This window comes from Neltuma alba, unplaced genomic scaffold (assembly GCF_004799145.2).
Source record: "Neltuma alba isolate B1F8T4 unplaced genomic scaffold, ASM479914v2 tig00013249_pilon, whole genome shotgun sequence".
In the NCBI taxonomy this organism is placed as follows: domain Eukaryota; kingdom Viridiplantae; phylum Streptophyta; class Magnoliopsida; order Fabales; family Fabaceae; genus Neltuma; species Neltuma alba.
Genome location: NW_021637544.1, coordinates 84,011 through 100,526, shown reverse-complemented (window position 1 = coordinate 100,526; position 16,516 = coordinate 84,011). Strand labels below are relative to the sequence as shown.

Sequence of the window (16,516 nt, the reverse complement as noted above, 5' to 3'; positions counted from 1 at the left end):
ATGAATGGAAATGGGGTTAGGTTTGGAAATACATTGACCGAATCTCCACTATTGCCATGGCGGGAGTGTTGAAAATCCATATTTGGCACCTTTAAGATGACAACAATCTTCTCACTTCCGACCACAAAACAAAACAAAACCATGAGAAGGAAAAAGGTGAAGATGGAATGATCTTAAAGTGCATTAGGTAATATGTTTGTTACGCGCCTTTCCTTTTCGGCCGTTGTGGGCTTTTCTTCTCACGCTAAACGATCATATTAATTATTAACAATATTAAAAAATATTCTTTTTTTTTTTACAGAAGTCAATTTATTTAGCAGAAGCCATAAAACAATACATATAAAATCATCAATTAATCCTGATTCAAGATTAAATCGGAGGCAAAATATCTGAAAGGAGAAACACATCACAGTAAATTAACATAAATACTAACCCAACAACATTTGCAACAATTAAAACATGAAGTTTCAGCAGGTTTAAATAGTTCTTTCCAAATTTTGTTTATTTTCACCTTTTGCTCTGTGCTGAGGAAACCGAGGAGAGAGGAAAAATTTCACAGTATTGATTTTTTGCAATAACCACTCGAATGGTAATAAGTCGTTTGAGGGGAGTTTTTGATGTTTTGTTGAGTTGGTTTATTCGACCCGTTTAAGGGAAGTTTCTTCTTCTTCTATGTATCTCCAAATTTGTCCAGCTGTATTTATCGAAAATATTTATCCAATATTATGCATTCCATTGTGTAATTTTTCAAATCGATCCAATCACACAAATCGTCGCCCAAACTAAGCCCAACTATACAAAAGTGTTCAGCTGAGTCCAAAAATGTAAAGCTCTTCACTTTTTTTGTTTGACCCAAAATAGCTAAAACGGCGTTGCGAAAAGAGCGAAGCAGAAACGGACACAGGACAGACAACAGTAGCACATGCTTCCGTGTACGCGTCGTGTCGTTTTTGGGGTCATCACTTACGTGGCAACTCCTCTGTCGAATCATCAGAAACCAACGATAGGTCCCCACATCATCACCTAATCTGCAAACGAAGCACGTTGAGCTCACGTGATTCAAATAATAAGAGCAAGCGTGTGGGCTGATAAACGTGTGGAGACCAAGGCCACTTCTCACTCGGAAACAAAGGAAAGATAAAATCGTGTTATGTATTGACTCGTTCCTTCCCGAGTCCTTAGACCATATATATGAGAATTGAAAATGCCTTAGCATTTATCCGTCACATTCCCTTCGCTTCGTATTTCTGTACCCTCATGGCTTCATTATTTCATTTCTCCAACAGACAAACTACCTATTTGTTTTGATTCAGCCCACGACGGACGGAGAGATCAACCACCGACGGCGACACCATCGAGATGAAGTACTGGAAGCCGAGGTTGTCGAAGCAGAGCGACAAGTACGAGGTGAGGCTTAACCGCCTGAGGCTTGAATTGGGGTTGTTCGGCGCCAGGGTGCGTGGCAATGAGGCCATGGCCATTGAAATTGCTGCCAAACCTGATTCTTCTAGCTCAACCTCACGTTTTGCTCTTCCCTTTTTTCCCAAGTCTAAACGACGGTGCGTTTTCACCACCCGCCGCAGACCCATCAGAAAATCACCGGCGCTCTCGTGGGAGGGTCGCGACCTCCAAGATTTTCATGTCGTCCTCCAAGGTGACTCCGCTGTCTGCGACATGGCGTTTCATGTCTTATATGTAAGCTTTCGTGTCTTGTTTTTAATTATTTATTGATCAACTGTTATTGTTCTGTTTCTTTTTAACTTTTCGCTCACTGTAATTTGATTAAAATGCAGGAAGAGAGCAATGAAGGAAAAGCCGGAGCTAAAATGGCGGTGGTCGGAAAAGTTTCGATGGACTTGACGATGGCGGAATTGCTCGATGAGGAACAGAGGAAGACGAAGTCGAATTGTCAGCTTAGAAGAAAGCTTCCGATCGAATTGAGAATCAATGGTTTGGCCATAGAAGCCACCCTTTCGGTATGTTCCAAGTTCATTTCCCCCTTTTCCCCCCTTAATTTATTACGATTATGACCTCTCTCTCTCTTTTTTGGGTCAAATAAGTTTTGGTTATATGCAATTCGCCATTGATTATAACGTCAATCACTCTTTTCGTCTCCGCGGATGAGTCTCGAATGGGTGGTCGGTTTACCACTTTTTTTCCCGGTGGTTCAAAGTTCACACTTATAATTTTAATGGTTAACATTTTTCTAAAAAATTTTGTAATTTTAATTATTGATTTTCAAATTCATAATTATACGATTGACTTTGTGAATTAACGTTGTGGACTACAGTTCGCGGTCATACGTTAATCACGTTACGATCGTACAGTTGACTGAGTTTATGGAAGAATTTCTTTATGGGGTTTCCTTTTCTTCTTGTTTGAATTGTTTGCCTTTGTCCTTATTTTATTACGTGAATAGGACTTCAATTTGAAAGCTGCAAAATTTCCGCACAAATTTGACCGTACATTTACATCTACTAACTTTCTTGATGAAACTTTGAACAGGTTTCTGGGAGATTTCTGAAGCTCAATAGTTCTCACGGCTTGCATAAAACCCCCGAAAATTCGGTCTCCTTCAAGGATAAACAAAACGAGAGGAAGATTGATGAACTGAGTCCATATGATTCAGAAGACTATCGGTGGTTCGACTCAGATGACTCGTCCAAATCATCCACCAGTACAAGTACCACAAGCAGTGGGAGTAGCCTTGGCTTTTACGCCCCAGCAAGGTCAAACCCAAAGAACAAGTTAGAAACAGATTATTGTTTGGACAGAGTCCAAAGGAATTTGTCAAACTTGTCCTGGAATAATAACCTCAAGGGATTCAATTCTGGAGCCACGACCACAAGGCACCGAGAGACTTTGACTACGGTATGGACATAAGCATATAAGTGTAATGACATCACCTTCTTTACTTTGAACTTTACTAGTATTTTTTTCAGAGGCTTACGGTCGTTTTCGTTTCGTCTTGTTGCAGAAACCAGGCGAAGAATGGCAAAAGAAAGAACTGATGAGCAGAGATGGGAAAGCAAAGCTCAACACTAGCGTGTTCTTTGCTTCGTTTGATCAACGAAGCGAACAAGCCTCCGGCGAGAGTGCTTGTGCAGCACTTGTAACTCTGGTAGCCCACTGGCTTCATTCGAACAAAGACATGCCAACAAGACCTGAATTTGATAGGCTCATCACGGAAGGTTCCTCTGAATGGAGAAGGCTTTGTGAAAAGGATAATGCCTGCTCGAAGCTCTTCCCAGACAACCACTTTGATCTTGAGACTGTCATAGAAGCCAAGCTGAGGCCTCTGTCTGTTGTTCCTGGGAAATCATATACAGGATTTTTCTCCCCTAACAAGTTTCGATCCTTGAGGGGAGCTATGTCATTTGATGAAATTTGGTATGAGATAAGCAGAGATGTGGTTGATTACGAGCCAAGGATCTATATTGTAAGTTGGAACGATCATTTCTTCGTGTTGAAGCTAGAAGCAGATGCTTATTACCTTATAGACTCCTTGGGAGAAAGGCTTTTTGAAGGGTGCAAAGAGGCATTCATATTGAAGTTCGATGATTCAAGCTTGATGTATGAAGAAGTAGATAAAGCAGTGAGGAGTAATAACAGCAGTTGCAGCAGCAGCAGCAGAAGCAGTCTCGTGAGTGAGAAGGAAAAGCTCAAGTTAGTTTGCAGTGGAAAAGATTGCTGCAAGGAGTTCATCAAACGCTTTCTTGCAGCCTTACCACTGAAGTATTTAGAGGAAGAGGAAAAGAAAGGGTCGATTTCTAGCCCCTATCTTCACCGGCTCCTGCAGATTGAGTTCCATTATAGTTCTGCATTGTCCACGTCTTCTACAATGACCTCTCTCTTTTCAAGTGGGGCTTTAGAAGCTGAACTGTGCCGGTAGGCCTTGGTTTTTTCAGTCCTACCAAATGCAAAACGTCAAGCCTTTTGCCCTGGTGGCTAACTGCTCGTGTCCTATGCCTCTTGAAGCATGGAAATGAATGGAGCTACAAGGTTGTTGTTGGAATATTTGTCTCCTAATTCCTAAAGCATAAGATTCCCCACTTTGTGTAGTAAGATTGCCCATTTGAAAACACATATCAGGAGACTCAGGCATGTCTCCATCTTTTTCTTGTAACATGTGCGCCTTTGGAGCCATTTGATTTTGCCAATTTGAAGAAGCAATTTATGCCCGAAAATATTTTGTATATATTTGAATTTTCCACCTCATCTAATTCATTTGTAAAGCATATATATTAGGGAGGGCAAGGCCAACTAGCACACTTGTCAAGCTTTAAGCAAAGTAGCAGACATAAGTACTCTATCAAGTCATTCACTAATCATTTCATTTTCCATCCGAATGGAATAACGCCTCATACAGCAACAGGTGGTCCATTCCTTCCTCGTGCCCATACGGCATATTTACTTTTAGAGTAGAGATGATGCTTAGATATGGCAAAGTGAGATGCCCTTGTCCGCCATTTTCATAACCAAAGGCCAAATTAAGTTCTCTTCAATCACTTCACTAACCACGAACCCCATTGGGCCCGCACATCCCACTCCTAATTGCTTCCAGATTATTTCCTTAAACAGCATAATTTAAGGTAGGGCAGCTCCAGTATTGAGATTCTTTCCCCGATTTCCCACTTGGATACCATAACTTCTGTCTGCCTGATGCATAAAGCTGATTAACCCAGCACCCAAACATCCAAATATACATATCACCTTATTGTCTTGATGTTAAAACTGTTGTATGAATTATAGTATTCTCCAAAAGTCGAAAATTTTACACAGCAAATTTGCAAGAGGCATCCTATATGTACGTCAAGAAGATAGAACAGGACATTATAGTAAGCAAGCTACATAAGTTGCGACATAACAAATTTAACTTCATTGCAGAAACACCCCGAAATCCCCCCAAAAATTTACATTAACTTAGGAGTGTTCTGAAACATAGCCGTGACAATCCTCAAAGTTACATAATTGGACTGCCATTTCAAGAGGCATAGTAACGCAAACGCTAATCTAGAGAGAAACCTCAACTTTTCTCACACCTGATTTCTAAGGCTTCAAACAAATGAAATTTGCCTTGCGTTTCTGAACTGTTGGTCTGTCCCACACAAAGGAAGAGAATTTTTTATCGTTTGGGCAAGTTCACCGCTGAGCTTATTCCTTTCTTCAACACTCGAGAGAGGACCTAACCGGAGAGACAGATCACATCCCCCCATTGTGGGTTGGTTCTGATCAGGATCACCCCTTTTGAGCGACTGAGGTTTCTGATTCGAAGCTGTGACGTTGGAGGCCAAGTGATTTCCCACACCACCTACAATAGCTGGTCCGGAAGTGTTAGAAACGGATTTATGCAAGATTGTAGAACCATGATGGGATTCATCAACTGGGAGATGATTCCCATAATACAAGGGGTAAACTGAAAACAAGTTTGACAATGGTTGATATTCCAAGCACTGCTTTTTACTAGTTGAAGGGAAATGGTCAGATACAAAGGCCGATGTGTTAGAGGAAGGAATGGGACCATTATTCCGGAAAGCCAACCTTGGATATTCAGAACCCAGACGCGTAGATTTCACAAAATTTGAGCAAGGAGATACAAAATGTGGTTTTGCTATATGAACTCCTCTTGCAGGCTTCTGTACTGGCTCTTGAACCGTGGGACTTAGATAACACCTTGGGCTATTGCGTTGACTCCTTGAAGCTTTTACAGGAGTGCACCCCAGACACAGAGCAGCTGAATCATACCAAACGTTGAAGGAACATTACCCAACGAAAAATAAACCATTTTCATCTCTCTTCTTTACAGAGGAAGAGGCTAAACTGGCACAGAACTAAACACTTGAAGAAAAATACAAATACAGTTCTCATTTGAGTAATTTGAAGCCAGAAGCGACACTTTACCTTCAATGCAAGGCAGGAGATGCTCTCCAGTTTCGGTGCTTTCATCGCGTCGAATTACTGTATCAATGGCGTCATTTGCTCTCACCAAGAGTGTTGTAAGGTCCATATATTCCGCCTACGCAAGGATAGTTATGCAGGAGGTTAAGGAGAAGACTTCTGTACGAAGAATTTACAACGAGTTTGCTTGCTTTTTCAGTATCATACAATACTGCCTTTCCCGTCTGTCGAAAATGAAAATTTTACAGTGAAATTTCTCCTATTTTTCCTCCCCACAGAAATTACCTCAGAATTGGCTTTGGAGTACATAATTTCTTCCGCCCTGAGCACCACAATAGGGAGCTTCTCCTGGTACTCTTTATTCTTCTTCGTAGCAGGGCCATGTATATCATTGACAACCCTAAAGCATTTAGAAAACCAAAGATTAGAATGTATTGGAAGAGACATATACACATAGAACACAAGGGGAGAAGGGGGGAAGAACCTGAAAAATTCTTGAATGAGGGTTCCTCTGATGGGTTGGTGCGTGTCACTATGCCAAGCTCTTCTAACACAGTCATATGGCCTGGGGCCTGGGCGTGGCATCTTCAGAAGCAGAGTGCTCTGTTTCTTCAAGAGAAACAAGACCCCAAGCTGCGTGTGGGCTTGAAGGCAAGTCTTTCCCTTTTTATTTTCAACTTTTACCCTTTTCCTCAGCGGTGAGACTCCCAAAGACTCAACAGGACACGCTCTGAGCAAAATGCAGTACCACCACCACAAGGCAGTGAGCAGTAGTGAGGAGAAAGGAAAGGAAAGGAAAGCGGGGGGAGAGAGAGAGAGAGAGAGAAGAAGAGGAGGCTGTTGCTGTTGTGTTGTGTCTGCTTTATTCATTTATTATATGGTTTTGCTTTATATCATGTCAAAGTCCTCAATTATTATTATTTGTGCAAGGGAAGCGTAGAAGGGGTTTGATTGAATTGAAGTGTTTGGTTTTGGTGTGTCCCCCACTCATCCTCATGCCTGCCTCCCCTAGCCCCAAGAGTCTCTTTCGCTTTTTGTAGTTTCTGCCTTTTGGCTTCTCCCATTTCTCCTAACCATTCATTTGATAAACATTTGGTCTGTGTGTCACTGTCGGTGACCTCAGAACCAACCCCAACCTCTTACTCATACTGTGACAGCTAGGGTCCCTCATGTTTACTCGGCCGCTTCGATCCTGCTTGTTACTAAATTACCCTGTTTGGTGTTTGACGAGTCACTGCTAAATTGGCATTTAGCGGTATTAAACCCTAACAGCTCTTTTTACTTTCAGTTTTCTGCATCCTCCCCCACATGGAACTCGCATGAGGGGTCAGGACAGGTTTTTGTCCGAGTTCGAGGATCGGTCCAGAATTTAGATGCCTATTTAATGTTAGGCTCCCATTCCATGAATCTAGTGTCATAATAATTATAACAGTGCTCAGACAACCTCACACCCGTCGCATCCATAGCAACAAGAACTTCATATGAGAATCGCAGGCTGGTTATCTTTACAGTGCCGGAATAGAGTCGTGAAGAGGAACGGATCTGTCGAGAGATATCCCCCACAAAGTTTTGAGCTTTCTTCGGCCATAGTGCAAAATTCTGCAGACCCATTTCTTTGAGCCCTTGATGCGTCTCTGTGACTCTATACAGAATTTATGAGCATGTGTCTGAATTTTCTTCGAGCTTTTAGAATTTAAATCTCTCTGCATAGACAGATGCATGCTAATTACAATTGGTGATTAAAATAATAATTTTTTGCCAACGATTAAAGTCATAAATGAATCTTACTTTAAAGGGAGTATGGAATACCAAGTCTAAGCATGAGCTGCGATTTTTTGATTCCTAAATTGGGTTCGGTACGCCTGTCCCTGACCAGCGATTCAATGGTTCAGTAAGCTTCCCTGTCGATAATGGTCAGAACAATAATGGAGTGTTGAAACAGGGGAGCAGGATCAAGAAATCAAACGACCACAAAAACAACGCCGGTTCCGTGTTTAGCCCCAAATGCAGGGGACGATGTCGATTTTTGTTGGGGTTTCTGACGCAGGATTCGCTAGTAAGTAAAGATACTGTTGCTTTTCCTTTGACTGGATTATTGTTTTGATATGTAATATATGTAACTAGTTATGAACTTTGGAAAAATATTTTTGTTGCAAATTCAAGGGGGAGCGCGCGGGGACTATTTTTATTATATCGATTAAATTAAATGTATGGGAACAAAAAGATTCGAAGAATATATTTTCACATGGCAACAAAACAATTCACAAATTACCAATGGTACGGTTTATTTCTTAGATTTTACACGAAATATTAAAAGACCGTCTAATTTTATGATAAGCTGATTTTATTTTTCCATGAAGTAATGAGATTCTTTTTAATGTAACCGATTTACTTTCGTTTAATAAAATTCTCTCTTAATTGAAAAAAGAAAATTTTATTATATTTTTATTATTTATAACAGTTCAATAAAATAGTCTTAAGAGTCGTGTACATTCATATTTCTCCAATCAATAATATAAAAAATATTTAACTAATTTAAATAGATTAAAGAATTAAATACATTATTCAATTTTAATAAATATGATAAGATTTTATTGAAATATTGTTATATAATATTAAATCATGTATCGTTATATATTAATTTATAAGTTTTGTAAGTTAATTTAGAAAAATAATACATATGAAAAGTAAAATAAATTAAAAATTTGCCTTTAGGATCAAAACCGATTTTTTTTTTAATTGGTTCATATATTTAATATCGTAATGGTATAAATTAAATTGTAAAAAGCAATTGTAAGCCAGAGAGAAGCTCTATGGACTGAGTCAGTCCACAAGAAGGAAGATGGGAAAGGCCGTCCAGGGAAGCGTGGACAGGTCTTTATGCGTGAAGGAACAAATAGCTCTTCAAGGGTCCGCTTCGTTGCATTGATAGTCGAGTTGGTTGGGTCCAATTAAAATACTGTTTTCATTGCTTAATAAAAAATTTAGTTTGCAGTTTAAGTCAGGACAGGTCTTTATTTGTAGACTGACAGACAAGCAGCTTCAAATTATGAGTTTTAATTTCTCAAAAAATAAAATGACCAAAATTTGTTTAGAATGATTTATAAGAAATTTTTTTATAATGATCTACAGAATACGAAGTAAATATGTAAAATCAATTTCGACTCGACTTATATGAATGCGTTTATTGATCGTGAATCCAAACAAGGCTAAATTATAGAGATCAATGTGTTAGACAAAAATAAATTTAAAGGACCAAAACTCATGACCTGAAGCTTGAAAAGCTAAAATTAAAATAAAAATAAACTTGATGAGTGGTAAATTGGATTAACCCTATATTATAATAAGAAGGTAAAAGTAATTTTTTTTCTTCTATAAAATGTCAATTAATAAAAAAAAACAAAAAAAGAGAAAAATGGAGGGATTGACAGCGTAAGGGAAGGTGGGCGGAGATCATGAGAACAGGAGTCAGAGAACCGGCCCCACATGAACGAATGATATTGCGTGGCAACCACGTGTTTCTCTATTTGGACCTGCATGCGCTCCCTGTTCACTTGCCTTCTTCGCCCCACTGACACGACACGACCGTATCAGCCGCTGTATTCCTGTACTTGCCTCCACCCCAACTCAAAGGAGCCCACATTTCACATTAGCTCCTTTCCTTCCTTAGTGACCCTATCCTCGGAATGATTTGAAAGGATATTAAATTTTGCGGCAATGCATCTCCCCGTTTTCAGTTGATATGATTTAAAGGAAAACGAAATCCGCACATTCTACTCTAGTAAGCTGGGGCTATTGGGATTAAGATCCTCGTAAATTAAAAGAGAAGGGATCCCAAGAAAGACGCTCTTTTAAAAGAAACTTAATGATGTTATAGGATATTCATTATGACGGTCTGAATCTAAAATTTGAAAAGGATTTATTGTACAAATGAGTTCAGGATGGGATTAAATCAAATGAACATGTGGTATAAGAGCAAATGCAAAGAACAAAGAAAACGCATGCATGTGACCGAATATCCGGAGGGGCGATAATGATGAGGTGTCGCATGAAACCGCGATGCTTATCTGCGCCGTCAATATACTTCTCTGCTTCAATCCCACCCTTCACCCATACACCCTCTCTGTCTCTGTGAGATATCTCCCCAGCTCAGCCATGCTTTCACCAAACCCTCTCTCTCTCTTCTGCCTCCTGCTCCTTTGCTTTCCCCTCGCCGTTTTCTTCACCGCCACCACTAATTCCAAGCCCGACGCTTCCCAAACCCCCGACTCCCCCATCCTCAACATCCCCATTCCCACCGCCATTGTTGCCCAATCCATATCTTTCTTTGACTCTCACCACCACCGCAAGAGTCTATACCGCTATGTCCTCTCGCCGACGGACGACGACGACGTCTTGTGCCGGGTCGCCGCTCGGGTCAAGGCCAAGCCTAAACCGCCCAGAAAGATTGCCTTCCTCTTTCTCACCACAACGCCTCTCCCGTTCGCGCCTCTTTGGGAGGCTTATTTCAGTAAAGCCCCCAAGAATCTCTTCAATATCTATGTCCATGCCGACCCTCGATTCTCCTATGATCCCCCGTTCTCTGGTGTTTTCTCCGACCGAATCATCCCTTCCAAACACACGGAGAGGTACTCCCCAACGCTCACCGCGGCGGCGCGTCGTCTCCTCGCGCACGCTCTCATCGACGATCCTTCCAACTACATGTTTGCCCTTTTGTCAGCCGCCTGCATACCCCTGCATTCCTTCAACTTCACCTACAATACGCTGATCCCGTCTGCACAGAGCTTCATTGAGATCCTGAAGAACGAGAAATGGACGTATGCCAGGTGGGCGGCGCGTGGCCCCGACGTGATGCTCCCGGAGGTGAAGCTGGAGGATTTCCGGATAGGATCACAATTTTGGGCGCTGACACGTAAGCACGCGAGGCTGGTGGTGAGTGACCAGATACTCTGGTCGAAATTCAAGCTGCCATGCGTGCGCAAGTACTCGTGCTACCCCGAAGAAAATTACTTCCCCACTCTTCTCAGCATGTGGGACCCCAAGGGGTGCGTGCCAGCTACGCTCACGCACGTGGACTGGACTGGCCGCGTGGACGGGCACCCTCGCACGTACAATGCGACGGAGGTGGGGCCCGAGCTCGTCGACAGCATGCGAAAGAGCATCCCTAGGTACGGTGACGAGGAGATCAACGGCTCCGATTGGCAGTTGTGTAGTGGACGGCGAGATCCGTTCTTGTTCGCGAGGAAGTTCGCCCCCGACGCGTTGCAACCGCTGATGAGCATAGCCAACGGCATGATCTTGAAGGATTAGGTTTATGATGCTGCGGATTTGATCGGGCGAATATGTACAAAGGCTGTAATTTCTAAGTTAATTACTTAAAATTCCATCAAAGACGGTGGATTAGGCATATAATTATGTTAGGATTCAGGACGGAGATGGAAGGGACCGTTGAAACGGCAACGTTTTGGCAAGATGAAGAAGAAGGGTTCAGATCTTGCCAAAATCGGGTTTGTTGTTTGCCGTGAAATGTCATGTGGCGCGCGAAAGTTGCGTCTGTTGTCTGCCGTGAAGTGGTGGTCAATGGGATTATGTTGTGCCGTGTCGCATATGCGTGCGGGAGATGCTGAGAGCAACATTTTATGCCAATAAATGCCATTACAGATCCAGGATATAAAAATACGTAGTTTATTTTGGTTGAATTGTTGAGGCGATAGGGATAAAATTACTGATTTTGATTACGGTTTATTTACTTAAATGGCCCAAAAACTTACAATTTGTAATTTTAAATAACCCATGATATTCTTAAAATATTAGATTTGAATAGTTTAAATTTGACTTAAAAAAAGGTGGTGGAGTAAGTAGAGGCATGCGGTGGGGGAAAATGATGCTTGCAAAAGCCGAAGACTACTCACGAGGACCACTGTATCATGATTTTCCCAAAGGCCACGCTTCTTTTGGACTTTATTTCGAATTCAAAGAAAAAGGCCTCATCATTTATCAAAGGATAAGAACGTGGAAGTTGGAATAACAAACGATGTTTTGATCTGCTAAAACTTCTATTTTTAAAATCGAATTTATTTAAATTTTTTCTCCTCTCTCTTCTCAGGTGAGAAAGGGAATGCATTCATTCATCAATCCAAACAAGTTGGGTGAGTAAGCTTTGCATGCGACGTTGATCTCATTCATTAAATTTAAACTTGCTGTGATAAAGAGGGGGAAAAAAAAAGAAAAAGCAAGTTCATAAAGCACACAAGAACTTCTCGGATTTTAAGTCGAAATTGAAAATTAAAAAAAAAGATAAAATTAATGGAGGTTTGAGCAAAACATCGATTCATTAGATCATCAAATTATGTCCGCAAGTCATCATCGGAGCAACATTTGACTCGAGTGAGGTTAGGCGTGATTGAGACTATTATATATCCCACACCCAGCTATTTTAAATCCAACTGATGACTTCACTGTAACTTTTGTCAATGTATTGTATTGTATTGTGCTCTCACTTTGAGAAGGGGAAAAAAAGACGACAGCGATAACGACAAGGAGTAAAATTAAATAAGGAAAAAAATGAAGAAAAAATTATAATGAGGTCCCAAAGAAAAAAACAATTGAAAAACAAATCTCAGAGATTATTATTCTCATTATAGAAGTCATTATAGATTGTTAAAGTTGTTATTGAGACTTTTGGTAATTATTTTTTTTGTGGGATTTGATGTAATTCCCCCAAAAATGAAACCTGCAAAGTATTTTATTTATGTTTTTTTGGGGAACAACACGATTTCGATATATTTGGTTGCCCAGAGAAACTGGAAGTCTAGAGAACTCAAGATTTCACCACGTTTGAAGTTATTTCTGATTACAATCCTCTTCAGAAATCTAATAGGCTACAAATTGTTTTACTCCAGTCTAGTTTCAGTACTTGTTACGGTCAGAATTATGCATTTAGACAGCCAAATAGTTACTCCCTCCTCCTTGTTATAAATCGCAAATAACTAATTCATAAATAATAATAATTTTATGAATAATAGATAATTAATTAAAATTAATAAAGAAGTTAAAAAGATGGTTTTGTTTAATATACTGTATATTTTTATAACAAGTGAGAAAAAAATAAAAAATTCATAAAAAATGTGATAAAAGAGTATGATAAAGGAAAGAAAATGAATAATTAAAAATAAAATTAAAAAAATACATTAAATATTTAGATAAATTTTAAATTAGACTTATAAAATGGATCACATATTTTTTTCAATTTTAAAATTTATAAATAAGAGTAGAGGAAGTATAAAATAAAAACTAGGAAACTACTCTACATATCTAGGGGGCTAGGGCCCCACCGTTGACTTTCTTGCAGAACAGAAGTTCAGAAATTTATGGTACAAATAAATCAGTTAAAAAAAATCCCAAATTTCGGCTCTAAAAGAAAATTAAAGAGAGGCGTAATATTGCTTAATTCTAGGAGGAACTTGATACATCTAGTTAAACTACTCCTCCTATCCTTAAAACTTATTTAACTAATTTGATTAGATTAATAAAATTAAGTAAGTTAGTTAATTATAAGAAATGTGACACATTTTTTCTAAAACACTATAATTATTTTTCTTAATATCTCCTCTCCCTCTTTTACTTGATTATGGTTGAGGGAGTATCCATAGGGGTAATTTAGAGAAAATTGATAAATATGAGAAATTAGTCTTATATTTAAACTAAAACCAACTTAACAATTAGGTCATATATTAAAGATCGGAGGAGTAGTATTATAACTTTCTTATCAGCTGAATCAAGCACTTGGCGACATCTCTTTTGATATTTTTAGAAGCTGCAGAGAAATAATTCTACTACGAGAACATATTTCATCTGTCTACACAAAGAACTCTGGTATTCTCCTCAAATTATGTTTAATAACGGGCAGTGAAAATGTGGGGTAGTTAGATATTATCGAAGAGCAAGAAACAGTGTATACAGTATGCAGAAGAAAGCTTTACTATTACAAAACATAGACATGAGAACTGAACTATACATCTCCGACCCTCAAGACCCAAGCAATAATTCACCTCTTAAGCTCAGTCTCCCAAACATTCCCACGATATATACTTGCAAGGAACAAATCTCAGGAATGAGGTAGCATCAAGTATAACACAAGGAAAAACACCAAATCATGGGGAAAAAATTCAAGAAAATCAACAGTAGATATTTGATGGAAAGAAGGGGGGGGGTCAGCATTCGGTAAGCACAGGGAATACCCAGTGGAAGTGAGGGGTCATTTTAATTGGCACAGGACCTCTAGGATAGTAATCCTTAAGACCACTAATTTTGGCCAAGCTGGCTTGAATATTGCTGCCATAGTTGCTGCTCCTGCACAAGAAATTGCTGGTGCTTCTCCATATCAGCCATTTGTACATATGAAGGGGGTGGAAAGCTCAACGATGCAGAAAAAGGGTCCTGATTCAGTTTCTGCACAGATCCATCTGGGGCAGGCAGTGCGAGAACAGGACTTGTGTTTCTCCCTGGCCTTTGCCATACCACACTGCTTTCACTCCCTCCACTCAGTGTGGTAGTCTTTACATGCTGCCTTACCAATGCTTGGTCGTACATGCCATTCAACAACAGTGGATCAAACCCACCACCTAAAGTTGCTTTTTGCCTCGATAAATTACTAGCAGTCTGTGCCAATTCCAATTCCCAATCGGCCTTCCCAGGTTCAGCAGCTGGGGTTTGCCAAGCAGAACTTACTTCAGGCTCTCCATTTGCGTTATTTGTTGGTGAGGCAGCAAACAATGCCAGAGCCAATTTCTTACCCTGATCATCTGCAGTGACTACGTCGTCTCTTAGATTTACCAAGTCCTCTGTAACTTGTGGCTGTGGCTTAGGTTCTGGCTCAGGTGGTGGTGGTGATGGAGGTGGGGAGTAATTTTCAGGTGGTGGCTGTTCTTTAATTTCACTCATATCCGGTACCGCCTCTTCCTCTTTGGCCACTGCCGGAGGTTCTTTGTTCTTCTCTGGACTTTCTGGTCTCTTTGCTCGGTCCCTCAAATACTCCTCCAGCGTCTTCAATAACTCACTATTAATTCTCTCAACTTCTGGGTACTCTGATAATCTAGCCACACCAGTATTCTTGCACCAATTGTAGAAGTCAACGAGCTCATCGACTTGATTTGCCGAACTGGCATAAGCATCAAACACCTTAACACAATCTGGGTATTCCATATCAAAACATTTGTCAAGCAACACAGCCAAAACCTCACGAATATCAGCATACAGCTTGAAACTGTCCTTAACAGCAGAATACAACGCAATCAAAATCATCCTACTATTCTTTGCCAATCCCCTTGGCCTACAAGCTAGGAAACGATCTAGAAGCCGCTGGAGATGACCCATCTTCCTAAAAATCCTTTCAGGCTTCATTTCCCTCAATGGTGTCATAGCCCTCTTCTCCTCTCTACCTTCTCGACCCCCTGTTTCATTCACGTCACCAAAAGATCGGGTCCGTCTCATTCCCCTTCTGCCATAGTCATACTCATATACATATGGCCGTCGTGGTGGAAACCTGAAACTATTTTCCTTGCCCCTAGCACCCTCACTTTTCTTCTCGAACAGCATAAATTCGAGGAGTTGATCGAGATACATAGCGTAAGTCCTCACGAAAGTCGAATGATCCCAGGAGCTGGAGCGAGCCTCGTCCCTAAAATCAGACATGTTTAACAGCCTGGTTCCCCTCCTGGTCGCGTACAAGATTTCTTCGTGAAACAAAGGGGGTCCCTCCTTCATCAACCTGTGCAGGAGCATGAGGACCTTGAGAGCGACAATCCAATCCCGGGTCTTCGCTAAACGCTTGGACACGGAGGATACGCACGCATGAACATAGCCTTGAGAGTAAGATATTAAGCTCAAGATCTCGCGTACGTACTTCTCGCTGGCAGGGTCATCGACGTGACTCGTCGCTTTCACGATCGCGACCTCGAGCTCCGGCGCCATGTTGCTCGCCACCTTCGCTATCCCAATACTGGTCTGGTCCTTAACCACCCCAATCGCCTTACGGATCGTGCCTGGCGCCATATCTGATTCTGGATTGATTCACCGCCGGCACACTTTTTTCTTTCGTACCAATCTAACACTTCCGACTGTGAGCTGTATTTAAACTGACTCGCCAAGCTCAAAAATACGACTTATCAAGGAGATGGATTTTGATAAGCTTGATCGTCCGCACCTCAGTGTCTTCGCCTTGCCTTGATTCGGAGAGTAGATAAAAGAACATATTAATCGCTGGATGTTGGTGCTTACCGTTGTTGTCGTCTCAGAAATGAGTTGCCCTTTTCTTTTCAACTTCTCATATATAAAATAGTTGATGATGAGCTTATGTCGTATGAAGAAGCTGAAAAGAGGACGGCAATTCAATTCAGAGAAGCTAACTATAAAAAACCCAGAGATGGTTGGCATAAAAGAAAGAAAACAATGACTGGGGAATATGGATATAATAATTGTTTCATTAACATAAAAATATGATCATCGAATAACTTTGACTAATATAGTTTTACATCTCAGTATTAAATGATTAAATATTATTTTAAAGTTAAAAATATTATTATTCTGTTCTAGCATAATTTATACTACAAAATGAGTG

At 40.5% G+C, this 16,516-nt stretch overlaps 4 protein-coding genes across 6 annotated transcripts; 2 read left to right on the top strand and 2 right to left on the bottom strand.

The window, feature by feature from the left end:
- Window positions 1-1,228: 1,228 nt before the first annotated feature.
- Window positions 1,229-14,806, top strand: LOC114735705 (uncharacterized). 2 transcript variants are annotated; one of them, XM_028923422.1, is made up of 5 exons: window positions 1,229-1,695; window positions 1,794-1,976; window positions 2,506-2,871; window positions 2,978-3,614; window positions 14,778-14,806. In XM_028923422.1, the coding sequence occupies exons 1-5, from the start codon at window positions 1,360-1,362 to the stop codon at window positions 14,804-14,806; spliced, it is 1,551 nt and encodes a 516-aa protein (XP_028779255.1). In that variant the 5' UTR covers window positions 1,229-1,359. The 2 variants fall into 2 exon arrangements, with proteins under 2 accessions (XP_028779255.1, XP_028779254.1); XM_028923421.1 differs by lacking the exon at window positions 14,778-14,806 and having other exon boundaries at window positions 2,978-4,223.
- LOC114735708 (uncharacterized) lies at window positions 4,857-6,719 on the bottom strand. 2 transcript variants are annotated; one of them, XM_028923427.1, is made up of 5 exons: window positions 6,383-6,719; window positions 6,184-6,298; window positions 5,902-6,016; window positions 5,542-5,734; window positions 5,218-5,320 (listed from the first exon to the last, which is right to left on the bottom strand). In XM_028923427.1, exons 1-5 carry the CDS (start codon window positions 6,481-6,483, stop codon window positions 5,239-5,241), a joined length of 606 nt encoding a protein of 201 aa, XP_028779260.1. In that variant the 5' UTR covers window positions 6,484-6,719; the 3' UTR covers window positions 5,218-5,238. The 2 variants fall into 2 exon arrangements, with proteins under 2 accessions (XP_028779259.1, XP_028779260.1); XM_028923426.1 differs by having other exon boundaries at window positions 4,857-5,734.
- LOC114735707 (glycosyltransferase BC10) lies at window positions 9,845-11,597 on the top strand. Its single transcript, XM_028923425.1, has 2 exons — window positions 9,845-11,208; window positions 11,327-11,597. The coding sequence occupies exon 1, from the start codon at window positions 9,958-9,960 to the stop codon at window positions 11,206-11,208; it is 1,251 nt and encodes a 416-aa protein (XP_028779258.1). The 5' UTR covers window positions 9,845-9,957; the 3' UTR covers window positions 11,327-11,597.
- Window positions 13,814-16,249, bottom strand: LOC114735706 (probable clathrin assembly protein At4g32285). The gene has a single exon (XM_028923424.1). The coding sequence runs from the start codon at window positions 15,949-15,951 to the stop codon at window positions 14,203-14,205; it is 1,749 nt and encodes a 582-aa protein (XP_028779257.1). The 5' UTR covers window positions 15,952-16,249; the 3' UTR covers window positions 13,814-14,202.
- Window positions 16,250-16,516: the final 267 nt, after the last annotated feature.

Coding starts and splice junctions, on each gene's coding strand:
- LOC114735707 (XM_028923425.1), top strand. CDS start 9,958: ATGCTTATCTGCGCCGTCAATATACTTCTCTGCTTCAATCCCACCCTT.
- LOC114735708 (XM_028923426.1), bottom strand. CDS start 6,483: ATGCCACGCCCAGGCCCCAGGCCATATGACTGTGTTAGAAGAGCTTGG. Junction 6,017..6,183: donor ACTCCAAAGCCAATTCTGAG/GTAATTTCTGTG, acceptor ATCCTTGCGTAG/GCGGAATATATGGACCTTAC. Junction 5,735..5,901: donor TCTCCTGCCTTGCATTGAAG/GTAAAGTGTCGC, acceptor GGTATGATTCAG/CTGCTCTGTGTCTGGGGTGC.
- LOC114735705 (XM_028923421.1), top strand. CDS start 1,360: ATGAAGTACTGGAAGCCGAGGTTGTCGAAGCAGAGCGACAAGTACGAG. Junction 1,696..1,793: donor TGGCGTTTCATGTCTTATAT/GTAAGCTTTCGT, acceptor ATTAAAATGCAG/GAAGAGAGCAATGAAGGAAA. Junction 2,872..2,977: donor ACCGAGAGACTTTGACTACG/GTATGGACATAA, acceptor GTCTTGTTGCAG/AAACCAGGCGAAGAATGGCA.
- LOC114735706 (XM_028923424.1), bottom strand. CDS start 15,951: ATGGCGCCAGGCACGATCCGTAAGGCGATTGGGGTGGTTAAGGACCAG.